Source organism: Nesoenas mayeri (genome assembly GCF_963082525.1).
Source record: "Nesoenas mayeri genome assembly, chromosome: 4".
NCBI lineage: Eukaryota > Metazoa > Chordata > Aves > Columbiformes > Columbidae > Nesoenas > Nesoenas mayeri.
The window spans coordinates 20,152,533-20,167,103 of NC_137540.1; the positions used below are offsets into that span (position 1 = coordinate 20,152,533).

Genomic DNA, 14,571 nt, shown 5'->3' on the forward strand with positions numbered 1-14,571 from the left:
GGCTGGTCTTTTTTGGTTTTTTTTTTTTTTACCACCTCAACAATTTTGCCGTGCCTTTCAAACAATCAGCGTTTACGCCGTGATTTTAATATTTGTTATTCAAATCGCCACGCGCTCCGCAGCCCCGTCCTTCGGAACCGAAAACAAAGGCAAACCCGCCACCCTATGGGTTCGGGGCGCGGGGTCGGGCCCGTCCCTCACCCCTTTTCTCTTCCGCCGGCCACCGCCGGGCCCATCCCCCGCGTCCCCCTCACGGCCGCGCCGCCGCAGTCCCCGCGGCCCGCCGGCCGCCGACTACAGCTCCCAGGATCCCTCTGGGAGGCACCGTCCCCTCCCTCTCTTCCCGGCCCTTGTTGTTTGAAAAGGCTCCGGCGGAGAGTTTCGAGGGGAGCCGCCGCGGTTCCTCCGCTGGGGGCGGGAGCAGGCGGGACGGGGCGCGGAGCTGCTGCCGCCGTTGGGAAAAGTGGTCGGCGAAGGGGACGCCGTGAATCCCGGGATAAACCCCTCCCACGCCAGTCGTGAAGGAGCGGACCCAGCCCCAGCCCCGCGGCGAGACCCGGCCTCGGCCGCCCCGCCTCTCTCCCCCCGGAGGTGAAGGCGAAGGAGGCAGGAGCACTGGCCGATCCCCTCCTCCCGGCGCAGGGGGAGGAGGAAGGGGAAGGAGCGAGCCCGGGCAGCCGTGGCGGCCGGCTCTGAGCTCGGCCCGGCGGCGGGGCGAGGGGAGGGGAAGCCAAGCCCCCCGCGGCCCTTCCCCGGCGGGAGGGTCCTGGCGGCGCGGGGGGCGGCGCCACTGACGCGGGGCGGTGGCTGGATCCTGATCCTGCCCTGGGACGCCGGAGCTGAAGTTGCGGCGGGGCGGCGGCCGCCCCTGTCGTCTCTCCCGATGTTCGTGTGACTCGGCGGCGGCGAGGAGGAGGAGGAAGGGGGCACCTCCCGCCTCAGCCCCGCTGGCTGCTCCGGCCGCTTGTTGTGCGTGAGACACACACACACACACACACTCACACACACTCACACCCCGCTCCCCCGTCCCTTCCCTTCCCTCGCCCCGCAGCCCCGGGAGGCCGGAGCGGGCGCGGTGCTGCAGCCGCGTCTCGGGGCTCCCTCGGCTCGGCCCGGCCGGGCGCCGCTGCTGCCGCCGGAGGAGGAGAAGAAGAAGGGCTGCCTGGCGGGCAGGCGGCCCAGCCATGAGCGGCGGGGAGGTGGTCTGCTCGGGCTGGCTCCGAAAGTCCCCACCGGAGAAGAAGTTGAAACGCTACGTGAGTGCCCTCTCCCTCCCGCCGTCCGCGCTCCCCCCGCCTCCCTTCCCCGCTTCTCCCTCTGCGAGGCTTCCCGCTCCCGCCCGGCCCGGCCTCCCCGCGCGGTCCCTCTCGGCCAGGCCCAGCGGCGGCTCCGCGGCCGCGGACGAGCCGCCCTCTCGGCCGCCTCCCGGTTTCGGCCGGGACTGCTGCCCGGTGCGTCCCGCGGGGATCCGCTACCCCTTCTTTTGTGTTTTTTTTTTTCTTCCCTTTTTCAAAAATGTCTTTTATTATTATTTTTTTTCCTCAAAAAAGGGGCGCCGAGCGGTCAGATGTTTCTGCCTTGCCTTTTATCGCCGTTCCAAGGGAGTCGGGAGAGGGAGGGGGGCGGAGTTTTTCCGCCTTCCCTTTGGATCCGGGGCTCGGTATATCTGTATTTTCAAACGTAAACACTTGCCGTCCCGGTGCTGGTGCCTGATGGAAGGAAAGGGAGGGGGGGGGGGCGCCCCGTAACTCCTCTTGGTGCGGCGGCCCGAAAGCCGCTCTGGCGGGGGAGCGGCCGGAGCTGTTGGCCCGGGGACGGCCGGGAGTCGGCGGTGTCCCGGGAGCCCTCCCCGCTGGGGCCGGGGGGCCTGTGCCCTTGGGACTGGAGCCCTCTGCGTCGGGAAAGAGGGAGGGAGGGAGGGGTGGAGGAGGGAGTTCCCAGAAAAGTGCCTTTTTCTACTTAAACTCCAGCCTGCTGTTGCTCAGAAGTAAGGGTTTTAGCAGAGGCTGCAGCGGAGCTGACACTGAGTTCACAGGAAAATGGAGCGTGTTTGCTGAGAGGGCAGATTTCGGGACAGGGCAGCAGCGGTGCTGTTGGGCGCTGGGCTCCTCGGTGCTGGCTGGGACGCTGTCAAGTCACGTAGGAGCAGTGGGTGATGCCAGGAGTCGTCTCTGCTGGGTCCCTTGCCGTTGGCACCCAGGTCGCTTCGTGGGGTCTGTGCAACGGGTACAGCATGTTGGGCCTTTAAAAAACCAAAAAAAGCAACAACAACAAAAACACCCAGACACTTAGTTAGTTAGATGGTTTTTAAATAGAAATGGCCTTTGTGGTTATCAGTTTTTGGGGTTTTTTTTAAGCAGCTAAACCCTCACATTAGTTTGAGAATCTGTGAACGTGTGTCTTAATATGACCATGTTATTTTCATATGTTAGCAATTAAAAATCACTTCTCAAAGAACTGTCGTTGCTATGGTCAGGTTTATTAAATGCCAGGAAGCTGATGATATGGGACTCTTTTTAAATTAAAAAATAATATTTGGGATAGCCCATTCTCTGGTTCCCAGTGCCAAAAATCCTGTTCTTATGAAGTACACAGGACCAGACTTGCAGAGGGAATGTCCTGGTGGGTCATGGCAGGGCTGTGCTTCCCTGCTGTGTTGGACACGGGCAGTATTTTTGGCTGACCCACTGCCTGTATGTGTGTATTCAGAGGATGTCACTTTACCAATGTGTAGGAATTAAGAGCAGAATTAATGTTTTTAAAGTTTGAGTAAATTTCCTGCCCAAACTCTAAATCATGCACAGTTATGCTGGACGGAGTTGTAAGCAAGAGTTTGCTCTCCTCAATCAAAACCATAAATCAGTCTCTAAATATGCTAGCTTTTTACCACATAACTGGCCTTTCAGTGTATTTATAGCTCTTCTTCCATACTGGAATAACATCAGAACCTTTGAGGTGAAAATGCTGGCTACAGCTTTGGTCAGGTCATTCCCTATTAAAAAAAAATAAATTAAAAATTCCTTTTTTTCCACTTGCAAGTGGGATCTGCTTTTTGAGGAGGTAGAGTATCAGGGTGATAGTGTGGCAAGCTGATACAAGCATGACTTGGGTTAGCATATGTGTGCACTGTAGGCCATGAGGTCATAATTTTAAATCTTACGCATTTTCTGCTTGTGTAAGAGAAATATACTGTTTAAAGGAGGACTCCTTAAAATTCCTCCTGCTTGTCTGTGGTGCCTGATCAGTTGCAGGCTAAAGGCTCATGCTCACTTTGAAGACATAAAAGTGACCTTGACATCACGATCAGCATCTTCAAGCAAACAAGAAGTTGATGCACTTGAAACAATGAACTTTAACTGAGTGCACCGACCGAAGTGTTGGCTTATGTGCTCTGTAATTCTGTGCTCACGCAGAGGCACAGAAGAGCTGTGTTTTTAAAGCCCTATTTTATACTGGTGACATTTCAAGGGGCTGCACCAGACAAAAAGATGGGAAAGTGATTTCAGTAGGAAACTGCTTTTCTGCAATGCGTGCTTTTCACATATATATATGGAAAATTGTAACTTCACGCCCTGTTAGTTTTTGCAGGCAAGTGTTGGGGCAAATCCAGGTTACCATCTGGGAAGGAAGATAAAAAGTCTGAAATTGCAGTTAAATCTGGTATCAGTTCTTAGGGTGAGTGAAAAGGAGTGCTTTGAAGCTAGTACATAGACATGTGTTTTGCAGAGACTTCAATTTTTAGTCTGAAACAGTTGGACGGGGTATTAAAGCTAGCTTGCAATCATTTTGAGGGTAAAAAAAGGAAAGAAAATAAATACCCAACCAACGCTGTGCTGCAGGTGGAAAAATCAGATTTCCTTGATTATACGTTTTAATGCCATGGGTGTCTTCGCCCCCTCCCCTTAAAAAGAGTCCTCTTTTCAGGTCTTGTTCATGCATTTTTGGTATGGAAGTAATTTTCTGATAACCATTGGCACCTGTTGTTGGTTCCCTTGGAGCTGGTGTTCAGAACAGTTTGGTTGCTAGAATAGACTGGTTGTTTCCAGCAGCAGATTTCTAGGAAAAATACAAGTAACTTTTGGTGTTGGCTGGAGGGTCCAAGTTGGGGATGTGGATTTAGTAGAGAAGAACGGAGCTGGGGCTAAATCCTGCACAGTGGTTATATGAGTACATGAAAGAACTTGTTTGTCCATAGGGATGGGAACTATGGGAACTACCTGCTATATATATATATGTTTTATTTCCACACTTGTTCTCTTGCAAACTTTTTTGTTCTCACCTTCCACTACTGTACTTTTTCTTCTCAGGTCCCCTTGTTTTTGAAGTCCCTTTTTCCCTCCTCTGTCCTTTAAAAAATGATAGCAAACCCTGGCTTTGTGGTTTTCTGCTACACTGCAGTTCTGCTGTGCACGTGCCAGTTAAAATAGCCAATTCTTTGTGGTAGCAGCATAGAGGACTTTTTACTGCCATTATGCTAAGAAACCACCAGATATTTAAACACAGCTGTCCTTAGTAAAGTGAGGGAGAAAAGCGTGAGGGAATGGGAACAGTGTTCTGAATTCTCTCCTGAAACCACTGCACTTGTGCCTGGGTAGTGGCTAGTGCTGGGTATGACAACTGGATGTCCCTAAAATCAGGATTTTGGGCATTGATGATCAGTTTATGCAACTGGTTTGTAGAAAGTTGACTAATATGAAGAGCAGATTGGTGTTTTTGTAGTTTTAAAATCAAGTTTGGCGTAATTGAAGCTAAACTTTGTTGTAGCAGCTTAGATTTTCAAGTGAGAATATGATAATTCTCAGTATTATAATGTGTCCTCCTGACAGTAAAATATATCTTATTTTATAAAAGGTAAAGCTTAATTAAAAACATCTCATGTAAGCTATATTGGGAAAGAATGCTTTATTTGACTGTTCCTGTTGATTATACATTTATTTAAAAGTGAGAAATAGGCTTGATCTCCCCAGGACCTAAAGGGCAGTGATATAATTCAGACAAGGCTACACAAAGCATTGTCTTATTCTAATGTTCTCAGTTCTCAGATGGTGACTAAAAAAAGTGCCAAACTATTAAGCTAGTTGTTGATGTTTGAACTATAGGCTAAGACGGCATAGGTACAAAAGGAATAAAGTGGAATATTTTACTGTGGTTTTGTTTGGCAGTAGTCACGTAGGTGCTTCTTCAGTCTTGAGTAATACTTAAATGTGCTAAGCTATGTAATGGTGTTAAGAAATGTTTTATTCAGCAGAATAGTTGTAATCTGGTAAAAGCTGTGATGCCTGACAAAAGCCCTTTTTCTGGAAGGTACCCGTTTGCATTAAAGCTTTTTGTGATCTTGCATCAGCATACTGAGCACATTTAAGAAGCCAGTTGATTTACAGAAGAAAAACCCAAACAACGAGGTGAGCTTGGTTGACATAATTCAGTGCTGTCCCTGTAGAGCTGGGTCAGGTTAACTCAAATTAACTGAAAACAGATGAGTGTAATCAAGTAATGTTATGTGACAACTTAATATTCTGAACTTGCTTGTGCTTCTCCAGGAGCTGCTGAGGACTTTGCAGGAATCGGTGTTCATGCAGAAACCTTTCATTCTGGAAGGAAGCTTCCCTTCTGCTGTGCACTGTGCAGGAAGCAGTATTTTGACTTTTGTTATTTTAAAACATGTGTTAGTAAACTCTAAACCATTAATTTGAAAGCATGAATAAACACAATGCTTTTGTTGATTATAGAAGGAAGTGATGTTGTTTTGTGTGCCAGCTGAAGATGCTGAAATGATCTCGGGTGTGACATTGGGGATGTGCCCATCTACTCAGCTTGCTCTTTGGGTGTAAGTCTCGCTTGCGGAGCATGGAACTCATTGTACGAGTGTTTGTCGTCTTTGACAGGACATTAGCAGCTGGTGTTGACTTTGCGGCCAGCGCTTCAGCACTGTCAGTGCTTGAGCTCTGGTCTATGCTCTGAGTTAATTACCGGGGGATCGTTTCAGAGGGTAAGAGCAGGTGGCAGTATGTAAAAGAGATTGAGAAGTCCAAATATATATGCTAAGTAAGATAAGTCTCTTCCACCAATTATTCTGATCTTCATGTAGTGTACCACAGTGATTTCCATTGTTAATTTAAATGTTTCTGAGCTTCTATGTTCAGACAGTACCTGAACTGCTTGAATGCTGCTTTTCTTGGTGTAGATAGGAAAGCTGGATATTTGAGTAACAGAAATTGTCCCATTCTTCTTGAAGTGCAGGTGAACTGCTGGACATTGGAAGTAAGCCAGATATTCTAAAGATGTTTCTTGATGTGAACATTTTTTCTTAACAGCTGTTTAATAGTACCCCTTAATGTGTGACCATAATAGATGAGGAAATGGTCAAATTCTGACTCTAGTAATGCTGGAGGTCATTCTGAATTGGATTTACAGCAGCATAGTGCTTTCATGTTTTGGTAGGTGTGTTGGTAAGATTTGGTGCAGGTAGTTGCAGGGGATAACAGTTCCATGAAGAACTAAGAGGGAGCAGGGGCGAGGAAGTGGAAAAACAAATCAGTGCCACAAATCCAGCTTTGTTGATGCTGCATAGTAGCCGTTCTTTCATGTATGCACAAAATCCTGCAACATTGACTGGTCAGTATAAGCAACAAATACACTAACCAAAGGAAATAATGAAATAAAGTTAATTTAACTTCCAGTTGTATGCAGATGACCTTGTTTTGTGTGACTTTTGGTGAATCGTATGCTCAAGTGCTAGGGAAGGTAGCTGTGTGAAGTAGATGTGAGTTGGATGTATTGAGAAGAGGAATTTTTCCAGCATCTTTTTCTTTCTCCTTGAATTTTAAAAATATTGGAATGACGGTTTGGACACTTCTGAGACATGGATTTTTTTTATTGTTTTTCTTTAGCCTTTTTTTGACATAACTTTTGGATCAGATGATTAGAATCAACTGTAATCTCTTTCAGACATTTAGAACACATGTATTTCTCATTAAATTTGGCTCATGGCTTTGAGAAAAGTCTTGGCAAAATGTGAAAGGAACATCAGTGGTTCAAAATGTAATTTTAAGGGAGAAGGTAATTTTGTGTATTGTAGATAGCCTTGGTGTGGGTATCTCATACTTGTTTAGTCTTGCTGTCACCTTTTTCTAGTCTAAAAATAGATGTCACCAAACTATTCTGGGTGGAATATTTTCATAAATCAAGGAGAGCACACTTGTGGTGCAGGTTCTGTTTCAATATAGAGCAAAAAAACATAAAGCAAAGACATACCTCCTTATTTTTTTGCATCCCAACTTCTTTTGTAGTGTTGAGGTCATAGTCCTCTTGAGACTTTTTCAAATTGTCCTTAAAATTTTCTGTGCTTCAATGACTAATCATTTTATTGCCAATAGAAGCAATTTTAACTGCTGTAATTTAATTGCAGTATTTCATTAGGAGGGACAGAACTTATGCAAATTACTTGAGCAAGGCGGGCGGGAAGATCAGACAGAAAGGGACAATCTTGTCAAGGCAGGTATGTTTTGTGTGCAGGTGAATATTGTTAGTCAAATATAATTTGCTGGTTTAGGGACTCTAATGTGAATTCAGCTTTTCATTATACAAAAACGTATTTCTAATGCAATACTACATTTTGCTTTTTTTCGGGGGGGAGGGTGTGGGTGGGATTCTGCCATCTCCAGCCCAAAAATGAAGCATTGTTTTTTCTCTCTTCTTCCTTTATCAATTCCTGACCAGGCTATCCTCGGTTCACTTTTATGAACTCTCTGTCTTGTTTACTTTAGGAAAAATGTTCATAGCTGTACAAATAGTCTTAGCTTTGTAAATATTGTTTGGTGCAATATGCTAGTTGTATTTTTGATCTTTTTCTTTTAAAGAAAACCAACCTGGCCTCCCATAAAAGGTTATGTAGTCTGGTTTTTGTGCTTCTGTTTGGTCTTGCTTCCAGCTGCTGATAAAAGTTTTGTTTCTCATGATTAACTTTTGAGGTCTTTTGGAGCGTGCCACCTTGCTTTTAGTTTTAAAAAAAATCTTATGTAGTATTTTTTTTAACTGAGGAGAAGGAATATATTTAATTGCATTTTATGCACCAAAATGACACATTAAATTCCCTGAGGTTATGGTGACACATTTTTTTTCCTCTTTTTTTCAGGTAAATGGCAGTTATTTGACATAAATGACAGCCTGATAGTTGTCTCTCTTGGAACTGGTGATATAATAACTTGTAATTAAAAAAGTCAGGCAGTTACATTCATATGGCTTGTGTATTATTATACATAATATCTGTATGTAATAATACAAATAAGTATGTGTAAAAACATACCTTTAAAAAGAGGTGACACTTGTGCTAGGAGACGGTGCCAAGTTAGTATACCAGCTTGTTACTGCTGAGTTTAGGCCCCACACCGAGAACTGAATTAAATGAAAAAGCGTTTGCTCATTCTTATTTTATACGGTGACTTATTTGCAGAATGATTTAAAAATATAAAACAAAGAAACAACAACAGCAGAAAACACAAACCAAACTAAAAACACACAGAAAACCTGATTGCTTTCTCAGGAGCTTTGCTGCTGCTTTTGTCTGAGAATTTCTAGGAAGCCAGAAGAGAGCTTTGCCTTCTCTACTTGTAAAAAGGAGGTAATTTTTGTCCTGTGCCACCCAGGGGTGACCTTCCCCAGCAGGAGAAAAGCAGCCTTATGTCTTTGTCCCTTTTCCACATGAGGGTTTTCCAACCGGCGGGTAGTTTTGGTTGTCCTGCTGCTTGGTAAGTGGAACCGAGGGCAGATAACCCCGTGGTGGCGATGGTGGCTGGCACAAGCTTGGATCTGCTTCTCCACCCACTTTGCAGCACGGGCAGCCCTGGGGCAGGGCGGTAGCAGATCTGCTGCCTTCCTCCGGGGTAAGTCTGTCCCCACCCCACCATGAACGCTGTGGGTTTCGGTGCAGACCAGCACATTCCTCCTTCTTGCTGGGGTTACAGCAGCCGCCAGGTGCTTTGGCATTTCTGCCTCAGAAGAAGAGTTAAAGAAGAATAACTGGAACAGAGGAGGTTCCACTTAAATTTGAGAAGAAACTTCTCAGTGAGGGTGACAGAGCACTGGAACAGGCTGCCTGGGGGGGTTGTTGAGTCTTCTTTGGAGACATTCAAAACTCACCTGGACACATTCCTGTGTAACCTCATGTAGGTGTTTCTGCTCCAGCAGGGGGATCGGACTGGATGATCTTTTGAGGTCCCTTCCAATCCCTGACATTCTGTGATTTCCGTTCCAATCCATGACATTCTGTGATTCTGTGAAAAATAGAGAGACTTTGGGTTGTTTTTGTTTTGTTTTATTTTTTTTCTCTGTTGTCTGGTGCTTGGGAATGAAAAACAACATAAACCTTCTGTAGGTGTTTATTGCTGACAGTAGGAGTTCATGGGATTAGTTTTGGGGTATGGAATAAGAATACAGGAAGCTGTTCAAACACAGTTAATACCCTTGCCTTCAAATAGACCTTTGATTCAGTCAACACACAAGAATTACAGTCTGGGAGAGTTATTTAAAGGGTAAATATACACATGATATCAGACGAAAAATGGATTTTGAATTTTAAGTTTTCAAGTGGGATGACAGCCATTTATGAAAAACAAAGCAATTCTGAAAATAGTGTGTCAGTTTTTCATTTTTCCCTTTGTATGAAGAATAACCACACTGAGTCAGGTAATGTGCTAGCCAAATGTATCCATTCACACTTGATACATGTTTCTTTTACAGCTTTGGGAAACTTGTGTTTCTGTGTAGATTCTTAAGCAGGGTCAGCCATAGTAGAGAAGCTGCACCTGGTTTTATGGGAATGGTGCACAGGAGGATGAAGTCAAAAATTCATATACAGAATTTAGCAAACCATTATGATGATTAAAAAAATAATAAAATATAGATATTTGTGATCCTTAAAAACATGTTTGATGCTGATAGCAAGTGTGCCCCTTCCCAGCAAATATTGAGAAGTAAGGAGCATATTAGGAAAGAGGTGGTGAGGATAACTTATGTGATGGATATTTTGAGAATTGATATTGTGTTCTTTTTAATCAACAAACTACTAAGAGAGAGGATGTCAAAGTAACTCATGGACTTGAGATGAATTGGCTATTTGTTCTTGCATAGTTTAGTTAAAAAAGGGGGGACAGGGGGTGCAGGAGGAGAGGGCATGGAGTGCAGTTTGAAGCAGAAGAGGCTTGCTTGTCCCAGGACAGATGAGGCAGTGGAGCGCTCTGCCGTGTAGCACCTGCAGCAGGGATGTGGGAGATTCCATGGGTTTGGAGAGAATCATAGAATCATTTTGGTTGGAAGAGACCCTCAGGATCATCGAGTCCAACCATAACCTAACTCTAGCACTAAACCATGTACCTAAGACCTTTGTCTAAATGCCTTTTAAACTCCTCCAGGGATGGTGGCTCCACCACTTCCCTGGGCAGCCTGTTCCAATGTCTGACAACCCTTTCTGGGAAGAATTTTTTCCTAATATCCAATCTAAACCTCCTCTGGCACAAGTTGAGGCCATTTCCTCTTGTCCTGTCACTTGCTACTTGGGAGAAGAGACCAACACCCTCCATGCTACAACCTCCTTTCAGGTAGCTGTAGACAGCAATAAGGTCTCCCCTCAGCCTCCGTTTCTCCAGGCTAAACAGCCCCAGTTCCCTCAGCCGCTCCTCATCAGACTTGTGCTCCAGGCCCCTCACCAGCTTTGTGGCCTCCTCTGCACTCTGTCTAGTAAATCCCTCAGCTGCAAACTTGAGCACTTGTGGATCTGGAGTGTGACAACAAGAGACTTTTAAAACGTTGTGTTGTAACCAATTCTTTGGTTGGACCTCTGCAATATGGTCTTTTCCTAGTTGTGCTGAAATGCTGGAAGTGTCGGGGGCAGGCTATTGACAGTTCTGCTTTTCTAGAATGCAGTGACCTGTATGAATTTGATTTGAGGTGTAAGCTACAAACTGAACAAAACTTATCCCTTTTGAATATATAACTTGTTATATAATTCCCTGATATCTTGTGGTGCTCTTCATTAAAGAAATGTTTCTTCCTTTCAATTAGATGTTACACTAGGTGATGCTCTCATGGTGGCATTAGATAAACTTTTTGTTTAAAAAACGTTTCCTGTTGCTAAGTGAGATTATGTTAAGAAGTGTAAGAATAGGTATAAGGTATAACAATAAGTGTTTCTTCCTGAATCTTGCATGTTCTGATGCATTCCCATTTACTGTTTCTACACAATTATTGCTGAAATTATTTGCGTCACGCTATGTGGATAACTTTTGTAGTCTAATGACTTGCTACTCAGTGTGAAATAATGCCCTTAAAGCTCAAAGCTGAAGTCATGTCACGCTCTTAGTAATGACCTATCTGATAGAGTTGTCTGTGTGCACAAATGAAGTCAGATTGCATAAGCTGGTCAGCACTATGAAAAATAAACAAGTTACTCTTCGCTACTGAAGGTCTGTCAGCAGACAGAACACTTACATGGACTCAGGGGTCAGTCATTACTAGGTTAAAACCTCTTTTTTTTGGAGTTTTAGGGAGGTGAAGGAAGAAATGGGGCAGGGGGAAGATATAAAGTGAAGAGTAGCATTCTAATGTCTCATTAGTGTAAAATGGGAAACTTAGCCCTGTTTTCATCCCAGGGTAAATTTGTCCCAGGACAAGTAACTACAAAGTTTTCTGCTATGGTGTGTATATACTTCAGTGCTAAGTTAATTCACACTCCTGTGCGTTTTTCCTTGACCTGACAGCTCTGTTTATCTGTGCATCTCTGCAGCTCCAAGGTCAGGGATGGGGGAGGGGGAAAAAGGGTAGGAATTTATTGTCTGATTTATAGAGAGAGTGGCAGAAACATCTTTACTGATTATAAAAGTGAGGCACCATCATCATAATTACATACATTTGATGATTTTTCTTTGGTGACATTTTGTTACAGTGCAGGCATAACTGCCTGTGACTGAAACCTTTTATTTTACTGTTTTAGTCTTGGAATGGGCACGTGGTCAAGTCGCAATAAGAGTCTGCATAATTACAACTTAAAATTGTTACTAGATACGTGCTGCTGAGAATCGACCAAACAAACGGTCTAGGGGAGGTGCAACGTCGCAAGCAACACTGCTGAGATGCCCAATTTGCTTCCAGCAACTGCTGGGAAGGCAGTGCTATTCCCATCAGGGCGCTTCTCCTGCTTGCTGCTTACGGGAAGAGGTTTTCCTATCGGTCTCTGCAACCAGCTCTGTCCAACAGAGCTGAAGTGTGTTCCTGCCTCCCCTAGCTGGCCGGAAAATGAGCCGCTTTTCTGTCCGCCTTGGGATCCTTTGCTTCTGGTAGCTGTTGCCTGAAAGGAGGGCGGATGGAGTGCTCCTCTCTGAAATCTCGGTCTGCTTAAACAAGATGGGGAGTAAGGAAGACTCTGATTTGTCTTTTTTCAACCGGGAGACTGAACTGGACAGATGTTTCTTACTCAGTGCGAAGAAGGAAAGTCCCTGGCCAGGGGCTCTAGGATGAGGGTTAAAAGGTGAAGAAATCCTATGGGGGCCTCCTGCTGCTCTGATGGCTTCAGCCCTGCACAAGTGAGAGAGATCCAAAACTTCTGTCTCATGTCCTTTCCTCCTCCTCCTTCCTCTCATTGCAACCATTTTTTTTTGTTGTTTATTTTCCTACTTTTAAATCGCATAATTTAATCCTTCCTGTCACTTCCTAATATCTGAATCATAGGTAGCTCTTCCTGCCTGCAGTAAACAAACATTTTACTTGTGGCACCTCTCCAAAGTTGAAAGTGTATTAATGAAGGTGGGGGGGTCCCTCTGGCAATGTGCTTGGGAAGCTAATTCACTTGTGTAGGGGCGGGATAAGCTGCTTACTGCACGCTTCTGTGGCCAGCGGAGTTCCTTGTCGTTCCAATCTCCTAAACTGCTGTAGCTGCTCGGCCAATCAGGACAGGCAGGTGAATGGTAGCGGATGATAAAAACAGTATAAACAATGAGCGATGAGCTTCTGGAGTTAACAACAGTAGCAGCCAGGTTGCCTCAAGTCTTCCTGCTGGTGGTGTTGCCTCTCCTCTCTCATATACTGTATGTATGGATGCTGCTGAGATACACAGGCTCTGCCATTTAATCAGTCACTTCTGATAAGCACTGTCTGGTGTAACACTGAGGCTTTGCTCATTTTTTGGATTCTTTCACCACAAGGCAAGATGATAATGCAAGATACTTTGGGATACATGATCTGCCTCCATCAGCCTGCTGGACCTCTTGGGCCATATTTGTAAAAGAGGCAAAATGATGAGTGTCTTCCTAATTTTTCCTGTTATTACTATTTTTTCTAAGCTTTGAAAATCCTTTGTGTGATTTTTTTTGTTTGTTTGTTTTGTTTGTTTTAGTTGTGTGGGTTTTGTTTTTTTGCTTTTTGTTTTTGTTGTTGTTGTTTTAAATTGTCTGTGACTCCAGTGTGATGCAGAGAAGACACAAGCTAACATCCATGAGGACCCCCATCTCTCCTGATGCACACTCTCTCTGCTGGTTTCTGTCCTTCATGGGGAAAATTCATCTTGAATCATGATAGACCAGTCTCACAGTGTGTTGAACACTACAGCTCCTACTCCGCAACTGCAAGTGGAACTGTTAAATGCATGTAACTTGGTAAATGCAGGGGAAGGGTCCAGTCTTTCTGCTGGTGACTTCACATTTGTACCTTTCTGCCCAGCTGTGCATCCTCACTTTCCTCTCTGATTCCTGCTACTAAGTTGAGAAAGGCGTGAAAATAAGTCAAATTTGTTTAGGACAGACTAGATGAGGTAAGAACACCCTGATTGTTATGCTGACTTCTTAATTGTTCTTTCTTGTAAAAGAGAGCCTTCTTTTCAGCAGTTACAACTTACCTTGATTTTTTTTGACTGCATTTCATATAGCATGAGAAGCATATTCTCCATGCCAATGATTGTTTTGTTTCCTAACTGTTTTTTAAAAAAAAAAAACTTTGGCAGATTGTGCTGATAAAGCGAGGCAATAGAATATTACTCTAGCCTAGTTTAATACCCATTTCAGAACAGACAGTTGAAGCTAACGAGCCCTGCTGTTACATGCCATAGGAACGCCTCATGTTCCAGTTTCTCCTGGCTGAGGTTGCACATGCACAAGGTCATGGGGTTTTCCCTTGTGCAGTTTGTTTTTATCTGGTCAGTAAAGGATGGAGTTTCTCAGGCAGATAAGTTTGAGAGATTTTTTTGACCTGATAGCTCATCCTAAAAGGTTTGAATGAGTTGGACACCTGTTCTGCCGTCATTGCCCACTTACACAGTTTCCTTACATGTAATGAAATAATCTCTTTCCACAATGATGGCTGGGGTTGAAATGAGTTTTCTCTATTTGGGGTATGAAAGTAATTTCCTTGGGCACGTGACTTGGATAATGAACGATGCTGGGGAACTGGGAAGAAAGAAGTGTGATAGGTGACGGTATTTTGTTTGTAATTCCAGTCTAAAATGATGGCAGCTTATTTCTTGAGAACACTATACCGTGCGGGAATGTGGAAACAACTATATGAAAATATTCTTATTTTATCTGTTTG

General features: G+C 44.6%; 1 protein-coding gene across 2 annotated transcripts in view; it reads left to right on the plus strand.

Annotated features, from left to right (window-relative positions):
* The first annotated feature begins 1,002 nt into the window (after positions 1–1,002).
* GAB1 (GRB2 associated binding protein 1) overlaps positions 1,003–14,571 on the plus strand; it is a 101,011-nt gene continuing 87,442 nt past the window's right edge. For both annotated transcript variants that reach the window (XM_080343642.1, XM_080343643.1), the window contains exon 1: positions 1,003–1,256. In XM_080343642.1, coding sequence (XP_080199768.1) covers positions 1,185–1,256 — 72 coding nt within the window. In that variant the 5' untranslated portion in view covers positions 1,003–1,184. The remainder of the gene's footprint in view (positions 1,257–14,571) is intronic.